This window comes from Mustela lutreola, chromosome 4 (assembly GCF_030435805.1).
Source record: "Mustela lutreola isolate mMusLut2 chromosome 4, mMusLut2.pri, whole genome shotgun sequence".
NCBI lineage: Eukaryota > Metazoa > Chordata > Mammalia > Carnivora > Mustelidae > Mustela > Mustela lutreola.
The window spans coordinates 183,557,719-183,575,560 of NC_081293.1; the positions used below are offsets into that span (position 1 = coordinate 183,557,719).

General features: G+C 38.6%; 1 protein-coding gene across 1 annotated transcript in view; it reads left to right on the plus strand.

Moving 5' to 3' along the window:
• The window catches only part of EXOC4 (exocyst complex component 4), a 730,059-nt gene that overhangs the window by 316,914 nt on the left and 395,303 nt on the right, over positions 1-17,842 (plus strand). The window contains exon 10 of the mRNA XM_059171891.1: positions 16,235-16,331. Within this exon, the coding sequence (XP_059027874.1) occupies positions 16,235-16,331 (97 nt within the window). The remainder of the gene's footprint in view (positions 1-16,234; positions 16,332-17,842) is intronic.

The window sequence follows — 17,842 nt, forward strand, 5'->3', positions numbered from 1 at the left end:
GCTCTGTTCTCCCTCTGTGTGATAAGCACAGGGAGTATGTGGAAGTCAGCTGAGGAAAATCTTAATAGAGGAATATTTTCCTATAAACTGCGGCTCTCACATTAAGACATAAATAGAAATTTCTATGTGTAAAACGTAGTTATAGCAAAAATGGGGAAATCCTGTATGTAAAGAAGAGGTATCATTACTTTACATACTTTATTTTTGTGTGTTGGGGTGGGGGAAAGGAGTAGGGTCACAGTAAAAAGATATAATAAGAATCATGAGGCTCGTTTTAGACTCAGAGGTGGGCCAGAGCAGCCTCACAGTGGCTTGCTGGAGATCACCCTGAACTTTTCCACCCAATTGTGTGTTCAGGGATACCATGTTGGTAGCTTAAAATTGACCTTGTTGGGAAAAGTTACCCCACAGAAATCAGCCAAGGCTATAGATCAGGGCTTCTGCCCAACACAGAGAGCTGGCTATTAAGCATTTACGAGCACCGCACTGGTTATAGTCTTTTGAAAACTTTACCTATACAATGAGAAGTCCCAAAGATGCTCAATTGTTTTATACTCTTAGCCTCTAAAAAAAAAAACACACACACACAAAAACCCCACACACAAAAAAAGTGTTCATGTTGCATTTGCTATTTAATGTGTGCAGTATTTCCTTTTATTCTTGATATGACTGGACATAACTAGATATAAGTAGACATGTTATAAGTTTAATTCCTTTTTTATGATCCTACATAACTGTGACAGACTATAATAGTCAGTTCTTTAGGGATGTTGACTATTGCAGAATCCTTGGTGATGGTCTTTGACTTAATTATATTTATGGGTTTAATCCCAGGACATTTTTGTGAAATGCCAGAATCTCACTGCTGGGACTGATTCTTACTTTCCAGTCATTGCTTTAAATCTCCTTTAAGATACCATGACAAATGGATAACCACCTTGTTTTAGGAAAAAACAAACAAAGACCTTCAGTTTCAAGGAAGAAACTGTCCCCTAAAATAGTTGTTGCTTTTTCATGCCCTTCCAATCCTTGGTAAATGTGACCTTTTAGAAACCCAAATCTGCCTTTTTGAGAGTTCCAACCTCTTTGTCCTATTCCTTTCTCTAGGACCACAAAATACAACTTAACTCCTTTTTACAGTACAGCACTTTACATATCTAAAGACGATCATCATATTCCTCCCCACTCTCCCATTCCTCCAACCCAAACATTTCTCATTGCTTCAACCCTGTTGTTTCTTATGCCTGAGAATAAAACGATGACTTGAATCCACTTTCCTCTGAAGATTTGACTCTTAGAGCTTCTTCCTAGTGGGGATTAGCAAAAGACATAGCTGTTTCACGTGTGTAATAACTATCATTTATCCTGTGCTTTACACAAATTTGACAAAAACCTTCACACATACTTTTATTTGTTTATAATTTTTTGAGGGCACAGAAGAGTATTATTCTTTTTATAGACAAGTAAACAGAGTTGGAAAATTTAAATGCCTTAGTGAAGGAGAGACACAAAGAGCAAGTGGTAGAGCTGGAATTTGAATTTATTATTTAAATGATTTTATTTATACCGTATCGTACTCTCATTTTGCATGACATGGAGGGTTTACGGAGAAGGACACAGCTGAGTGGAGACTTGAAGCAGGTGAGGGAAGAGGCCACAGAGACGGTGGGGAAGGGTGTTGACAAGTGGAGGGAACAGGAGGAACAGAGGCCCTGAAACAGGTGTGTGTATGGTGTGTTCACAGAAGAGCAGAGTGAGACAGGGAAGGAGAAGTAGGAGATGAACCCAGAAAATTATGGGGACAGATCGCATGGATTCTTCTATTGAGATCATTGCAAGGGGTTCCAGTTTTACTCCAAATGAGATAGGAAGCAGAACATTCTAGAGAGCGGAGTAACCAGATTGTCCTTACTTGTATTTTAGCCAGATTGCTCTGTCTTCTATGTTGAAAATCCCCTGAAGGGGGACAGGGAGACCAGTTAGAAGACAAGAGATCAGGAGAGAGATGGTGGTGGCTTAGAACGCTGTTTGCAGTGAAGGTCCTGAGAAGTACTGGCTCTGTGTCTTCAGGGTTGAACTGCTAGGATTTGCTGGTGGCCAGGATGAGAGTCAAGAACAAAACTGAAGAATAAAGAGGAGATCAGGGTTGCAGACTTGAGGAATCCAAGGTTGGTGTTGCTCTTACTACTACCACCAGCACATTGTGTGGAACCTGGACACATCTGCACTTCATCAATATTTGTTGAGTGGATTTGAATTTAACCGGCCTCCCGTCTTACTGTTCTCTGTCCCTTCTTTTCTCCATCGTCGGGGTGCTGCTTGATTGTTTAGGGAAAAAAATGCACTGAAGCTGTGCCTGCAGACCATTGCTTTATCCTAAGTTGCTTTGTCTAGTATCTTCAGAGCCTTTTTGTTAATAACCTCTGCCTCTCTCTGGTCCCTCCTCCCCTACATTGACAAGTCATTCTTTTTTGCATTTTATCTTAATAAAAGCCTTGTCTATATTTTAGGCTTTTGAAAAACAACATTTTAAAAGCAAATTCACTGATCTTTGAAGAAATACAAAAGAAATGCACTTTTCCGGGAAGAAAGTTGTAGCAAGAATTTTATATGATGTATTTAGAAAATGTTGATAAGTAGCTCCTTTGTTATGTGACTGAATCACTGTTTTTTCACAGCCCAATGGAGAATTGACCTTATGATACCAGTAATACCAATTATGCCGATATTAGGAGTTCTGTATTACGTGTTACTTTTGTTAATCTGTTTTCTTGTATTATTAATATCAGGCTACTTTATAGAAGATCAATGTCATATTTTCTCTACCAAGCAGCTGTAACTTACCTCTTCCGTGAATTTTTTTTTTTTATGCTTATGTAAGTTGTTTTTCAAACTAAAGAGTAGTACTTACATCTTGTGGAATGCTGTATTTTAATATTTTGCTGTATCTTATAATAGCTTTGTCTCTAACTTTTGGTGTGTTCCTTTTCATACCACAACGAAGGCATGAACTTCTTGACGTCATGGACTAGGTCTGTTAGTTAGGTTTTATGTCATCCTGAGTCTACTCCTAGGCACCATGATGCTTAGTTCCTAATTATTCTATTGAATTGAATTAAATTAAGTAGTGTTTCCCTATTAAGTACATTTCTGTCAGGATTGTTATTTTGAAAACCATCGATTATAGTGATTTGTGTAAAGTTCTGATACCTGCTTTGGGGAGAATTATTAAGAAACAGTTTAGGTTAAAATTGCACAGACACGGCATGAATTTTGCCCATTTTCTTTGTCAGCATTAGGGAATTCTTGTGATAATCAAGGCAGGATCTAAGATGCTTCCCATAAAAGAAAGAGAGCATAGATGATCATAATTAGATGGTATAAAAATGTCAGCCCCAAATGATACTAATTATTTTTTCCTGAAGCATAACTAATATCCCAAAGCAAAAATATAGTTCATTCCCATTTAAAATCCCATTAGAATTATTACATATGGTATCTCAATGATTATAATAATTGGCATAAATTTCTTCTTGATAAAGGTGCTACTATATTATGTTCTACAGTATCGGAAAATGTAAAGAAAACCTACCAGCAGAATATATTCCAATGGACTTTTTATGATCTAGGAAATAAAAACTCATAGATGGAAAGGTTTCCCAAGAGTATACTCTCTGGTTCATTCTCTATTTTTTTTTTTTTTTTGTAAAAAATAGAATAGAAGCCTCAGAGAGGTTAAGCAACTTTCGTGTTGCCAGAAAATAACTTGATATCAAAGTTAGAACTTCCGTTCTTAACATCTGATTATGATCTATATCAAATTGCATTTTATTGTGTATCATTTATTTCACTATATCAAGTTAACTGATAACATTTAAGGAAAAGCTATATTATTTTCATTGTTTATTTTTTTTGTATTTGTAATGATTCTCTTTGGATAACTATGAGAATTGTTAAAAAACAAACAACAGACAGTGCTAGGGATATCTGAATACAACCCAGAGATACTTGCACTGGAATAATTTAATTCAGAGGGGACATTGTAGACTGTTCCGTAGAGTATTTTGTGTGGCGACTTCTCTCTAGCAGTATGACTGGTATCTTTGTTCATCTTCCCATGAATAAATTTAAAGTTTTGGGTGAAACCTTTAAAAATGTGTTAAATAGCTTTGATGGGCTGGCAAGAAAGTTCAGATTATTAGAAGCAAAAACAGGACTGCAGAGAGATACTGAGGAAAGTACTTCCAAGCCAGTCTTCACCTTGAAGATACTTGCCAAACCCAAGTAACCTTGCAAGGCACTTTCAAGTAAGCTGACCCAGCCTGAGGAGTCTAATAGAATGTTGCTCCTAAACTCCATATAGAGTACACGAACCATCTAGAAATACCAACCCTTTCCCCATAACCTTTGCACCTCCTATAAGGGACTGAAAGAAAATTGGTTACCTTGGCATACACTGAAAGCAGGAAAAATTGCTAGAAAAACCAGGTTCGTTGCCAAACTAAACATCCTCTGGTTCATGTGAGAACATTTTAAAGTGAGTCTTTAGTTTGAAATGGGTTCCAGTTTGATAATTCTCTTAGGTCCAATAGCAGACGTGATTGCTAATGTATTCTGATGGTACCTACCTTTAAACCAATTCTCTAAGAATTGTTACAGATAAATTTCTAAGGAATATGAACTGAACTAACACATATGTACCCACAAATACATGTGCAAATAAATATGTTACATGATACCTATAGAAAAAAGGATCCAGGAACAAGATTCAAGACAAAAGACAAAAGAATCAAATCAGCAAAGACATTCAGTATTACGGTTATGAGACACATAATATTGGCTTATCTAACAATATTATTTTCATTAATAACTTTGCCATAATGACTCCTGCTTGTTAAGTCTTTTTCTTGCCTTATTGCAGTATCTCTCTCTCTCTCTCTATATATATATATATATATTTTAAGATTTTATTTATTTATTTGACAGAGAGACACAGCGAGAGAGGGAACACAAGCATATATATATATATATATATATATATATATATTTTTAGTGGCTGTGTCATATTCCAGTTATCTCTCCATCCATCCATACATGTTTGTACAACTTATGTATATATTGAGATGTGTGTAGGTTTATAATCAATTCCCTATTATTTTACATTTTAAGTGACTTTAAGTTTAAGATACTGTTCTATGATAAACATTCTTGTTGCCAAACCTTAAGTTCACCCATGATGTTCGCTGTGTTCACCACAATACCATTGAAGGTCATGGGCTTTTTAACAATCATGACTGATAAAATGGAGAATAAGATTTTTGAGAAGTATGAGTTATAAGCATGCCAGATAAATTTAGAGGAAATAAGATCAGAAAAATTCACTGCTTTTTGGTTTGGTTTGGATTTTTTTAAAAAAGGTATTAGACATTAGAGAGCTGCAGGGGATGGGCAGTCTGTCTGGATAGACTAAAACTCTTTTTTTTAATCAATTTTTTGCCGAACATAGGGCATGCACAGTCCTATGTTATGATCTATTTATGTAGACACAGGAAAAAAAAAAACAAAACAACAAACGCTGCCGGATGTAACTTTGAGTGTCCTCGTGTCATGGCTCATGCTTAGGTGGCTTGGAAGACCGATTTTAATTCTATGAGAATATTCCAAGACTTGTTGCCTAGAGTGGCTGGAAAGTTGACTGTTGCTGATTAAACCTAAAGAGTGACTATGGGTTTGCTGGTAAAGTTATTTAAAGCCACCTGTGCCTTAGTCATCCAGATGCTTCCAATGAGCCATGAAGTAATGCTGTTTCTGTTTGGATGCCAGCACTCATTAACTTTGTCAGTTAGCTAAATGCTACCATGTTTTGCAACTTGTATTCTCACTCTAACTTTGTCTTTAAGGAGACCTTATCTGTCTTACTTCTTATAGTCATTTTAGGTTATTATACTTTCTACCTGCCACCTCGACCCTCCAAAATAATTTCTGTCTACCTTTGGGCATTCTTAGATTTAAGCACATGTCTGAGCATGGAGACAATGACAGCATTTAACAGTATCGTTTCTTCTACATGAACTGGTATATCTGTGCATCCGTCATTTCCAGTGGCCTGGGCTCCCATTGTAGGCCATTTCACAGGCAAAACAAGATGGACGGGCGCGGTCTGTTTTCAGCTTGATATGCTTATCTGCACCATAAATCCACCACTCAGCTGGCAAGCCATCATCGGAAGACTCCTGACTAGTCAAACATACGTGTTAGGTCAGCACTGAGATGGGCTCATCTGATTAGAGAACTTCACTGCACTCTGTCATCCTTCATAGCACTCTTGGCTGTATTTTAACAAGAACTACTGAGCAAACAGTAAAATCTTCGGCAATCTGAAACTTGAGCAAGGAGAGAATCTTCATTGTCAGTTTTAATCATGGTTGATGAACCAGCACAGACACTTAGTTGAAACACTACAGATAGCACAGAGCGTTTCCCAGTAGTACCAATTTCCAGAGGCTTCTGCCCTTCCATCACTTGTTACACTAGTAGTGCTTCCTCCACAATCCTTCAGAACAGACAGGGCCACCCTTACCAGAGGCAGATGGTGGGAAAGGGTTTTTCTGGAGAACAAACTATTCATACTTCCTGCTTTCCATACTTTCCTACTCTCTGCTGCTCATCACATACCCCCTTCCCCCTCCCCCACCGCCCACCTGCCACCCCCCCCCCCAAAACGGGTTTTCTTCTAAACAATTAGTTTATTAAAGAAAATAACAATGAGCATTAGGGCATAGACTGTTTGGAAAACAGTCTGCCAGTTCCTCAAAATATTAAACATAGAGTTACCATATGACCAGCAATTCAAATTCTAGGTATATACTGAGGAGAATTGGAAACCCATGTCCACACAGAACTTGTACATGGATGTTCGTAGTAGCGTTGTTCGTAACAGCCAAAGTGAAAATACCGAAACGTTCATCATTTGGTAAATAGATGAACTAACTGTGGCATATTCATACATTGGGATACTAATGAGCCTTAAAAAGAAATAAAGACTGATAAATGCCACAACATGGATGAGCGTTGAAAACATGCTAAACATGAAACATGAACGTCGAAAACATGCTAAACGTTGAAAACATGCTAAGTGAAAGTAATCAGACACAGGGAGAGGACTCCAGTAAGAGGACTTACACACATGAAAATCTTTGAGCTAGATAGACCTGGCTTGCCACTAAAACCTATTTAGTAGATTCAAGATAATTAAAACTAGGGAATCGGTTAAACAGAGGAAGGAGAAGAAAGAATCAATGCAGTGTCCTTATGTAGCCTTCAAATAAAGTGAGTTGGAGGATAATGGCTCTAAGATAGGAATGCTTCTCAAAAATGGTCAGTTCAAGTTCCCTTGTGCCTTATTGATCAACCATGTAAAAATATGCATGCAGTGACTGTGGATCCTCTGGTAATTGGCTCATATCTTACATTTTGCTCTTTGTAGAGCATGCCATTTCAGACACCATTAGAGAAACAGTCAGTATTGTTACTAATGGAGCCGCCTTTGACTTATGCTCATGGAAGATCTCCAGGTGAGCGCATTTTACTGATGGCGTAGAATGAGCTGTTATTAACCTTAAAATTTGTTGTTTTTTAATTTTTTTGGTTCCTTGCCATTCCATCCTCCAAAAACATCATTGAATTTATTCTTAGGAAGGTAAAGATTTTTGTTTATTTCATTTTGTAAGCCAGGATACCACCCCAGAATAATAGATTATTAAAAAATTTACTTGTTATTTGGGAACTAGATTGTAGTCAGTTTTTGAACTATAAAAGAATATGATTTTTATTTCTATTTCTATATAAAAATTATTTCATGGGGAAGCAACTCTGTTAGGTTACCAGAAAGTAATTATTTCATGGTCTTTAGCCAAACATCTGGGAGAGAGGATCTTATCTGAAGCAAAACTCGGGTGATGTATTTGCTTGCCTGCAGGCGACTCACATTGAAATTCCAACAGACCTAAGGTACTGCGTGTTCATCTGCTGTACTTCTCCTTACACTGCACAACAAGGACTGTTTGTCTCGCAATAACCTGTCATTAGGCAGCCTCTAATTTAGAACCTCCTTTCTGTACAATATGCTTTATTCGTATGAGCGATACCAGAAAGGGACCAAAAAGAGCTTCTCCTTTTCCCCTCAGAGCTGAGGTCCTTGGACTTTATTTTTTTCCTTTCTCATTCTTACCCCACCTCCAAACTTTGCTGCTCTGTATTTCTCTACTACCAAACCTCTATCTTACTGTTTGGGCCCATCCTATTTCTAACTCAGGGAAGGGCTTCCTGGGGGGACCCACAGGAAAGGCAAGGAAAGATACAACTCTGAGCCTGTCCCTCCGTTCCTTTCCAGTCTTCTCTCACTCCCTCTTCAGCCATTAATACTCTGATCCGAGGGAAACCTCTGCATGTCAGCTCGGATTGCTTACCATCAGTCATGTCTTCACAAGTCTCTTTTATTTCTTATGCAGCCTTGACCCATCTGTGGTCAATCATCTGACTCTCTTTCTTATCAGAACCTTTGACTCCTTTTCCCCTGTTCTTCTGCTACAACCAGCTGGTAAATCCTTAACTCTAACTCTCAAAGTCTCTCTTCTCCACTCATATTTCTGCTCTAGAATATTCCATAATAATATGGTGCTGCTACAAATTGCAGTAATTTCATCTCCCCTGGGCCCTCAGCAGTGTGGAAGGATTATTAAGAAATCCATCAGATGTAACAGTAAAAGACGAAGGAAGGGAGAGTTATTGGAATTTTCTTAAAAAGGGGAAGCACAGCCTCTTTGGACAACAGTGTGGAGATTCCTCAAGAAGTTAAAAATAGAGCTTCCCTATGACCCTGCAATTGTACTCCTGGGTATTTACCCCAAGGATGCAGATGTCATGAAAAGAAGGGCCATCTGTACCCCAATGTTTATAGCAGCAATGGCCACGGCCACCAAACTATGGAAAGAACCAAAATGCCCTTCAACGGACGAATGGATAAGGAAGATGTGGTCCATATACACTATGGAGTATTATGCCTCCATCAGAAAGGATGAATACCCAACTTTTGTAGCAACATGGACCAGACTGGAAGAGATTATGCTGAGTGAAATAAGTCAAGCAGAGAGAGTCAATTATCATATGGTTTCACTTATTTGTGGAGCATAACAAATGACATGGAGGACAAGGGGTGTTAGAGAGGAGAAGGGAGTTGGGGTAAATTGGAAGGGGAGGTGAATCACGAGAGACTATGGACTCTGAAAAACAATCTGAGGGGTTTGAAGTGGCAGGGGTGGTGGGAGGTTGGGGTACCAGGTGGTGGGTATTATAGAGGGCACGGATTGCATGGAGCACTGGGTGTGGTGAAAAAATAATGAATACTGTTTTTCTGAAAATAAATTGAAAAAATTAAAAAAAAAAAAAAAGAAACAAGCAGGGGCGCCTGGGTGGCTCAGTGGGTTAAAGCCTCTGCCTTCGGCTCAGGTCATGATCCCGGAGTGCTGGGATCGAGCCCTACATCGGGCTCTCTGCTCCTCGGGGAGCCTGCTTCCTCCTCTCTCTCTGCCTGCCTCTCTGCCTACTTGTGATCTCTGTCAAATAAATAAATAAAATTAAAAAAAAAAAAAAAACCAAGCAAAAAAAAAAAGTTGGGGGGGGGGGAGCAGGAAAAAAATGGGCTTCTGTCAGTGTTTTGGGTATTGATACAGGCAGAGTCTCCAAATTTCCCTCCCTGAAGGGCTGGACCCTTTCTCGTCTTCCTACCTGCATGTTTCTGGGCCTCCCGGAAGTCCTAACCAGTAGTTTGACCCTGCATTGGCCAGTCAGGACAGATGGGGAAAAGTTAAGTTAGTTCTAGTTTTTGCAGCTGGGACAGTATTAGAGAGAAAAGTGTGCTTTCTGGCCTCAGTTAGACCATTAAATGTTTTCCCTCCAGAATCATTGTTTATATGATGGTTTTATCTACAAAATGTTGTAAGGCTTCATTTTCTTTTTTGATCAGAGAGGCTTTTTGTTCATTGATTTGGATAACCAACTATTGTATTCAGTGTCGATTCCATGAAAATGGAATGTCAATTACCATGGAAAATGCATTTTATATGTCAAACCACCATTAAATCAGTTTACTGCCTCCTGTTTTAGCATTTTCCTGTATCACCCATCACCTGAGACATTTTTTTCAACCTTTCAGTTTCTTGGAGTGATATCGAGCACATTGTAGTGTGTATATAGTTGGGAAAAACAGTTTAAATACTGAACCTGCATGTGTGATTTTGATTTTGAGCAAGACTCTGTACTCCTTCTCCCAAGACCATGAGTCTCCATTTCTTTAATATGACAGGGCTATTACTAGGATTAAGTGAGATGTTTTATGTTACAGGTCCAACAGAGTACCAGGTTCCTGGTAGATGTTTTATTAATGTGAGTCCCCTTCCTGCCCCTTGACCTTCTCCCTGCGTACTCTGTGTCATACTTGACACTCGTCTTAATTATGTACACAGTACAATATTAGAGCTGCACAGGAATAAAATATAATTGAGCAGAGAAACATAGACAAGACATTTACTCCCCTAATGGTGGGGATAACTAATTTGTTTCTACTTGGGAGATTGTTTTCTACAAATAATACCTTATAATTTTTCAGCATTTTACTGAAACATGCATTCCTGACTGAGCATACTTTATGCAAAACACAACTGCTGTTTGTTCCTAGGTGGTTTGTACTTAGAATTCACACGATCTAAAAGAGACATTATCGCTTTTTGTTTGTTCATTTGTTTATTCATATATTCATTCAGCAAATACTTACTTAATGCTTATTGTGTGCCAGAAACTATTCTAAGCCCAGGAGATACATCCATGAACAAAATTATATTGTTGTTAATAATCATAGACTTGGTGCAAGTTGAGTCTACAAGGTGATCCTTGCCTAGAAGGAGTTTAATGCCAAGATTTCCTTCCCAGGTCCAACAGCAACTTACCATGAAAAGTAGAAAGTTACCACCAATCTTGATTTGCTTGACTTAACCATAACAGTAAGTGATTCAAGGGTTAGAATGGGTATCATACTTCCCTTTTCTTCCTAATCTCGTGCCAAACCCCAAGCCCATAGATAGTCCCTGGTCACAGGTTGGGTAGTGGGGGTAACAGCAGCAACAGTATTAAGTCCTAATGATAATCTGTGCTTTTAAATGGGTACTCGCTAAAGAACTTAATCCAAAGAACAAGGTGACAGCTGTGAATTCAGGGAACTTTGAGGCCATTCAGCAGGCTCTTAGAGACAATTAAAGACCCTATTTACTGATGGAATCAGAATGCATTCTCATAATCCTTCGAAAGTGTTTACGAAGCAGAGTATTTGCTATTAAACAAAAAAAAATCTTCACTGTGACTCTTTACAATGTGGAAGGGTCAAGTTGAAATCCCAGCCCTGTCAAACATGTCTGATAAGGCTCTCCGTGTCTCTGCCCCGTTGACCACCAGACTCTACCCTGTCTTCATGTAAGCACTTGGCACAGACAGTTCATAATCATTATATCCATATATTTATTGTAACATATTGGTTATTTTTTTCTGTCATGCTTTAAGTGTTCTCAACAATTTTCTGATCTTTCTCTGCAAAAATTCCCCCAAATAAGACAGACATATTCTGATTGCTGCTGAGAATGGTATTGACTTCATACAATGCTGCCTAAAGTAACAAGAGTAGCATTTTGTTGATTGGATCTTTTGTGTTTTAGTTTACATTCCAGGAATGTTTTCTGTGTGTGTATGTGATCAGGTAGATCCTTAACTGCTTGGTCATTCTAACGAGAAAAGTAGAGCATTTATTTGAGGTATACTAGGTGTCAGTGTGCTGAATCCCCAGGAGGATGTTACCACCACAGGTCTTTGAAAGAGTTAATTTCAGTATGCATTTGAGAAATGGGAAAGCCAAGGCTCAGAAAATTTAAGTAATTCTATCACACTTCTAGTATTAAGTAGCCGTCTGGGGTCTGACACCGGTCTTAGCGATTTTCCCCACTGTCCCCTAGACCTGGCAGCGAGGACATTTGTTTCCATTTCTCTGGCTGTGGTTTTCCTTTTCTGTTTTATTAAAGTGACTGTATTCATTGTAAATGACGTCAAATTGCACTTCGGAAGAATCAAGGAGGAAATAAGTTGAGGAGCTGATGACTTTCATGTAGCGAATTCTCCAAGAAGGGCCTCAGTTGTGAGCCCGGAGATGCTGTCATCCCAGCAGTCACTGGTGGCCTTGGTGCCTCTTGCCAGGTGTCTGTAAGAGCCTGTCAGACCATTGTCCTCATTATTTGAAACTGAAATATGACTGGGGCATTTCCTCTCTTTTCTGCACAAGATATATTCTACTTGTAATACCATTGTCAGTTTCCTTTTCTTCCCAACCATCCATCATCATTCAGCATTTTCTCTGGTGCCTATCACCCAGCCGCTGACAGCTGAGATTAGACTGTAAGCATAATGAATGAAGGCGAAGGAGATGCTCTGGCCCCTGCGTGCTCTTCCCGGGGTGGAACATGTTTCCTCGGAGCGCTTGTGACAGCCGGTCCCAGATTACCTGATTACGGGAAGGCGGATGAGGAGAGGCGAGTTTTCTCACTCAGAATGTTGAAATGCTGGACGAACTCTCAGAGGATTCGACACTCAGACCATATGGTCTTTGGCCACAGTCTTTACTTTTGGTTCCGACCTGTGTATTTTCAAGAACATTTTCACTGGGTTGGTGCTATTTTTGGTAATCGAGTAAGCTGGATTCGGACTCATAGTAAAGAGGAAATCACATCAAATGCAGGGGAGATGGGGTTTGCAGTGGGCCCAGAAGCATAAAATGAGGCTCCTGTAGGAGGAATTCTGTTGAGGGGTTTAAGTATTTCTGCCCAAAGTTTACTTTTTATTTAGTTTAACACCACTCTGTAAAGCAGTCATCATCATCTTTCTGGTGCTAACAGGGAACAAATGCAACTATTAGTTTCGAGCCAGATGCTAGTCCTCAATCCTTCATTTTCACAGCCAGATCTTCCTCTTGCTGACCTTTCTCGTGGCCCATGGGCCTTATTTCTGGTATCGTATCTTTTGTTATCTACGTTCCCTATATGATTGTCATCAACAAGTGTTTATTAAGCACACCTGTTACCTGTAAGGCTCTGGGGGTGCAGAGAGAATTGCTTATGTTTGTTAAGTCTTCGACAGTTCCCAAACAACTTGCATGTATATTTTCTCATCTAACTCCAATGACATTCTATGCAGGTAGGTCTCCATGTCTTCCTGCATTCAGCAAATGTATACTTTCCAGAAAGTTCCATCCCAGGCAGGATAATGTTACCTAAGCAATTAGAAAGCAAGTGACAATACAAGTGACCCGTGTTTAGGTTATTTTATATAAAGTCAATGCTAACAGAATTGTGGACGTTGGGAGAGGGCCACTCAACAGTTGAAGGCTAGCCCTGCTGCCTAAAGAAATGGTAGGAAGGGACAGGGCCCTCCTGATGGAAGCCGGGTGTAGAGCAGGACATGGCGGCGTGCGCACCGTCAGTGCATTTGGTATGCACGAATCTACCCAGTTTGACTGCAGCTGGGTTTATCAGGTCTGTATGTAACTATTAAGTATCAAAAATCATAGCACCTACAAATTTTTAGTAAGCGTTGGAGATCATGTAGTCTAACTCATATTTGTCCCTAAAAGAAATGCTTGTATTCCATACATGAACGCACTTTATTGTTGTGTAGATTTATTTCATAGAAAGTTTTTGTTTGTTTTAAAGATTTTGTTTGTTTGACAGACAGAAGTCACAAGTAGGCAGAGAGGCAGGCAGAGAGAGAGGAAGGGAAGCAGGCTCCCGGCTGAGCAGAGAGCCTGATGTGGGGCTCCATCCCAGGACCCTGGGATCATGACCTGAGCCAAAGGCAGAGGCTTTACCCCACTGAGCCACCCAGGTGCCCCTCATAGAAAGTAATTTATGTTGTGCCTGGAGTGCAGAATATAACCTGTTTATTTTCTACACATACACACATGTTTCCTTGGTAATTCAGTACTGACTTCATTTTATGATCTTAGAAGTGTTGATAAAGACGATCTATTTGTACTGTTCTGTTTGTTTGGAACCACACATGCGCCCTTTAGAAGAGGATTTTGTGAAAGGACTCGTGTTTGTGGTAGTCTTGATGCTCTCCTTTTGCAAAACCACTGACTGCAGAACACTGATATCTCTGGTGTAAATATAGTAATACAAGATGGATTTTTTTTTCGAATGGGAAAAAATAGCTCATGATTTTGAATCAAGAGGGGTATATGCCATTATACTTTCTGTTTTTCATAAGAAAAGCCATGCTGTGATTAGTTGGTGGAAACTACTGATCCAAGTGGGATTTGTCTAGACTCGGATGCCTCAGGGAAGTCTTGATGATCCAGGGTATGGATTTCTGAGGCTTCACATGTTTTTATCAGCCAGTCTCCAAGATACCTTGGAGACCATTAAGATAGATAATAAATCAAATGAGATTTAGTTTTGTTTGGTATCATGCAAAGAGCTGTAATTGGAAAGAGAATGTTGAATTTAGAAAAAAGAAATGGAATATTTTAAGCATGGATTGTTCGGATTTTGAGGAGGCCCAGGAAATGGCATCTGTCTTTACTGTCAGATTTCTGATACTATTAAATAACACAGGTAAGGTAGATGGAAGGCGAGTTATCAGCTTTTATACTGACATAAGCTAGCCTGGGAGATGTGGTCTACTATGAGGGCCAACTGAGCTTGCTAAATGAACGTCAAAATTAGACAAATGGACTCACCCCCTTACAGAAGGGACTAGACCACTTCATCCTTCCCTGACAAAGCAAGAGCTTTATTGTTGACTTTGTGAGACAGCACTGGCCGTCTGCGGGCATTCTGGTCTCTAAAGTGGAATAAGAAGGCTGCTGCGACCGGCATACTCAGCTCGGTCTTCTTGGTTTTACCAAGGGGATTACTTCACTTCATCTGGAGTGAGTAAAAGATAGAGGCCACGGATTACGTTAATTTTCATTCTCATAGTAGGTGACCTGAGTAGTGTGTGGGGAAGGGAAAGCATTTCTCCCAACATCCTAAGATACACATTTTTTCACATTTTAAAACCTCTGAAATTAGGATGTTATCTTAAGTCAATGGCATCTTCACGGCTGTGGCCCAAAAAAGAGTCAAAATGAGTTGTTTTTGCCTCAGTATGTGTGAGCTGAGTGGGTATTCCTCATACCATGAGCCTTCAATGTTTCAATTAATGAACCTGTTAAGGATCGTTTGAGGAAAGATTATGGGTCTTGGTCGGTGTAGGAACACCTTCTCTTTAAGCCTTCTGGTAGCATCAAGTACGTATCAGCATTAAACCCTGTGGAATCAGTATTAGAGGCTGGACTAAAATACTGGATGCACTCCTTCAAGAAACCCACTAGTGACACCTTTTAGCAAACAAGGATATTGACAACTCTGGGTCATTAAGAAAAGCTGGATTCTGAAAATTATATAGGTTTAAGAACACCTTAATCTTTCTAATTTTTGTGTATAAAATGTGTGTGAGAGATTTATGGTAAACATCTATTTATTTTGAAAGTCTTAAAGCCTTAAAAAATCTTAAATAAATATTTATATATAAATTATATCACCTTCTTGTATATATTTAAACTATAAGAAGCTTTTCAATGAAGGGGAAAAAAACCCTAGGTAATAAGAAAGCACTGTATCGTTTCATTAGCAGGATTTTTAAAAAATTTAGTGTTACTTAGTGTATCTTGAAATTCCTGGGGCTTAGACTGATGAAGTGTGGTCAGGTAGGTTTATGTGGTCTTTGCTCCAGCCTTGAACAGCCTTCGACACCCTTGAATGCTGCTTCCTCTTTGGGAAAGTTTCACATGCTGCACCGTCTAAGACAGACACTGACGAATGCAGATCTAGAAGCTTAACTGGGTTTACCCTATACTGCTTCTTTAAAAACACTATTTATCTTTACTGACCTTTCGCTCCAGAGTGAAAATGCTGCCCTGCAGTTTATGTAATGAGGACGACTAACTGAATCCAATCATTCAAAATAATTGTATAGATTTGAAGGTAACTGTTTTCAATGGCAGCCCTTCTTGTGATAGCCTCACGTTCATCCCCATAGCCTTGGTTTATTTTTTTGTAAAAGTTCTAATAAACTAAATTTATCTCCTTTTTCCTGAAAGGGGGTCCTGATGACAACTTAATTGAAGGTGGAGGAACCAAATTTGTCTGCAAACCTGGAGCCAGAAATATTACTGTCATATTCCACCCATTACTAAGGTAAGTCAAATCCTAGGTACTTACTGAAAGTCATTATTTTCATTATTTTTGCTGACATAGGTCAGCTGCCAGTAGGTCAGTCAGCATTGAAACAAGTCCTCAATAAACACACAAAACAAAAATTTGTTCCATTTTCCAGGGCTTCACTATCAAAATTTGTCAGTAAAACAAATAATGTCAACTTTGCTAAGTACCTATTTATTTTTTGGAGTAATGCGCCATAAATACTTTTTTAAATAGTTTTCTTTGTTTCCTACTCCCTGTCCTTGCCCCTCTTCCTCTCTCTGTCATTGTCCCTCCATTGCTTTCTTTATTTCAGGGACTGGCAACTTATGGCCTGTAGGAGGAATCTAGTCTGTCACCTGTTTTTCTGTTCTTTTTTTTCACTAAATTTTTTTTTACACAGTCATACTCCTCTATTTATGCATTGTCCCTAGATGCTCTGTGCTGCAATGTTGCAGAGTTGAATATTTGCCAGAGAAACCATACAGCCTACAAAGCCCAAGATGTTTACACTTAGGCTCTTTACGGGAAAAAATGGCAGACCCATGGCCTTTCTCCCTAATTTACATTAATGGCTCCAATATCCTCTGAGGATTGGCAAGCCTTGAAACAAATATAATTTATAAATACTGGAAGACATTATAGATGTCATGTATATGGTTTTATATATTAAAGACAACTTGATGTGGACTAGAGTGAAATTTACTATATTGCTCGGTTTATTGTCGAACTATGACTATAAAAAATAAAAATCTGTGATAATTGCATTTTAAAAACCATTAAGCCCTAAATACCTTTAAGAAGGAACTTTTTGGGAAGAGAGGAAGGGAGTTATTTTTCATCTAAAGTTTTGGTTTGCAAGATGAAAAATTTCTAGAGACCTGGTTATACCACAGTGTGCATATATTAGCATTACTGTACCTTATACCTAAAAATGATTAAGATGGTGAATTATATGTTAAGCATTACTGACTACAATAAAAAAAAAAAAGGGTACTCTTTGAATGTAGAAATCCCATATAATATTAGTTGTGTATGTTTTCTCTGCAATGAGCCAGTATATATTTTTCCTTTTTTCATGTAATATGGACCAGAAGCTCTTGGGTTCATTATAAGTCAGGTGCTTCTGATGATCACATTAACTTTCTCAGGTAACTTCTATAATATTTGAGGCATTTGAAATAACAGTTAAGGAAGTACTGCTGAGTTGGCCAGATAAATATGGCATATATTTTTCTAAAACACAAGCAGTTTATTACTGGGACTATCATTATCCTACCTGCTCATTAATCAAGACTTTCTGAATTGAAATCATTAGAACTCGTTCAATTTAGATCTCTTGTTTAGCTAAGAGATCTAAACCTAAGCAACCAGGTTTAGAAGTTCTTCTGGAATACTTCACCCAATTAGTTTTAAATGCAGAAACACAAATAGGCAAATTAAAGAACAACAGCAAAAATCCTTTCATGTAATAACAAGAGATTTTTAAAGAAGTATTATTAATCTTC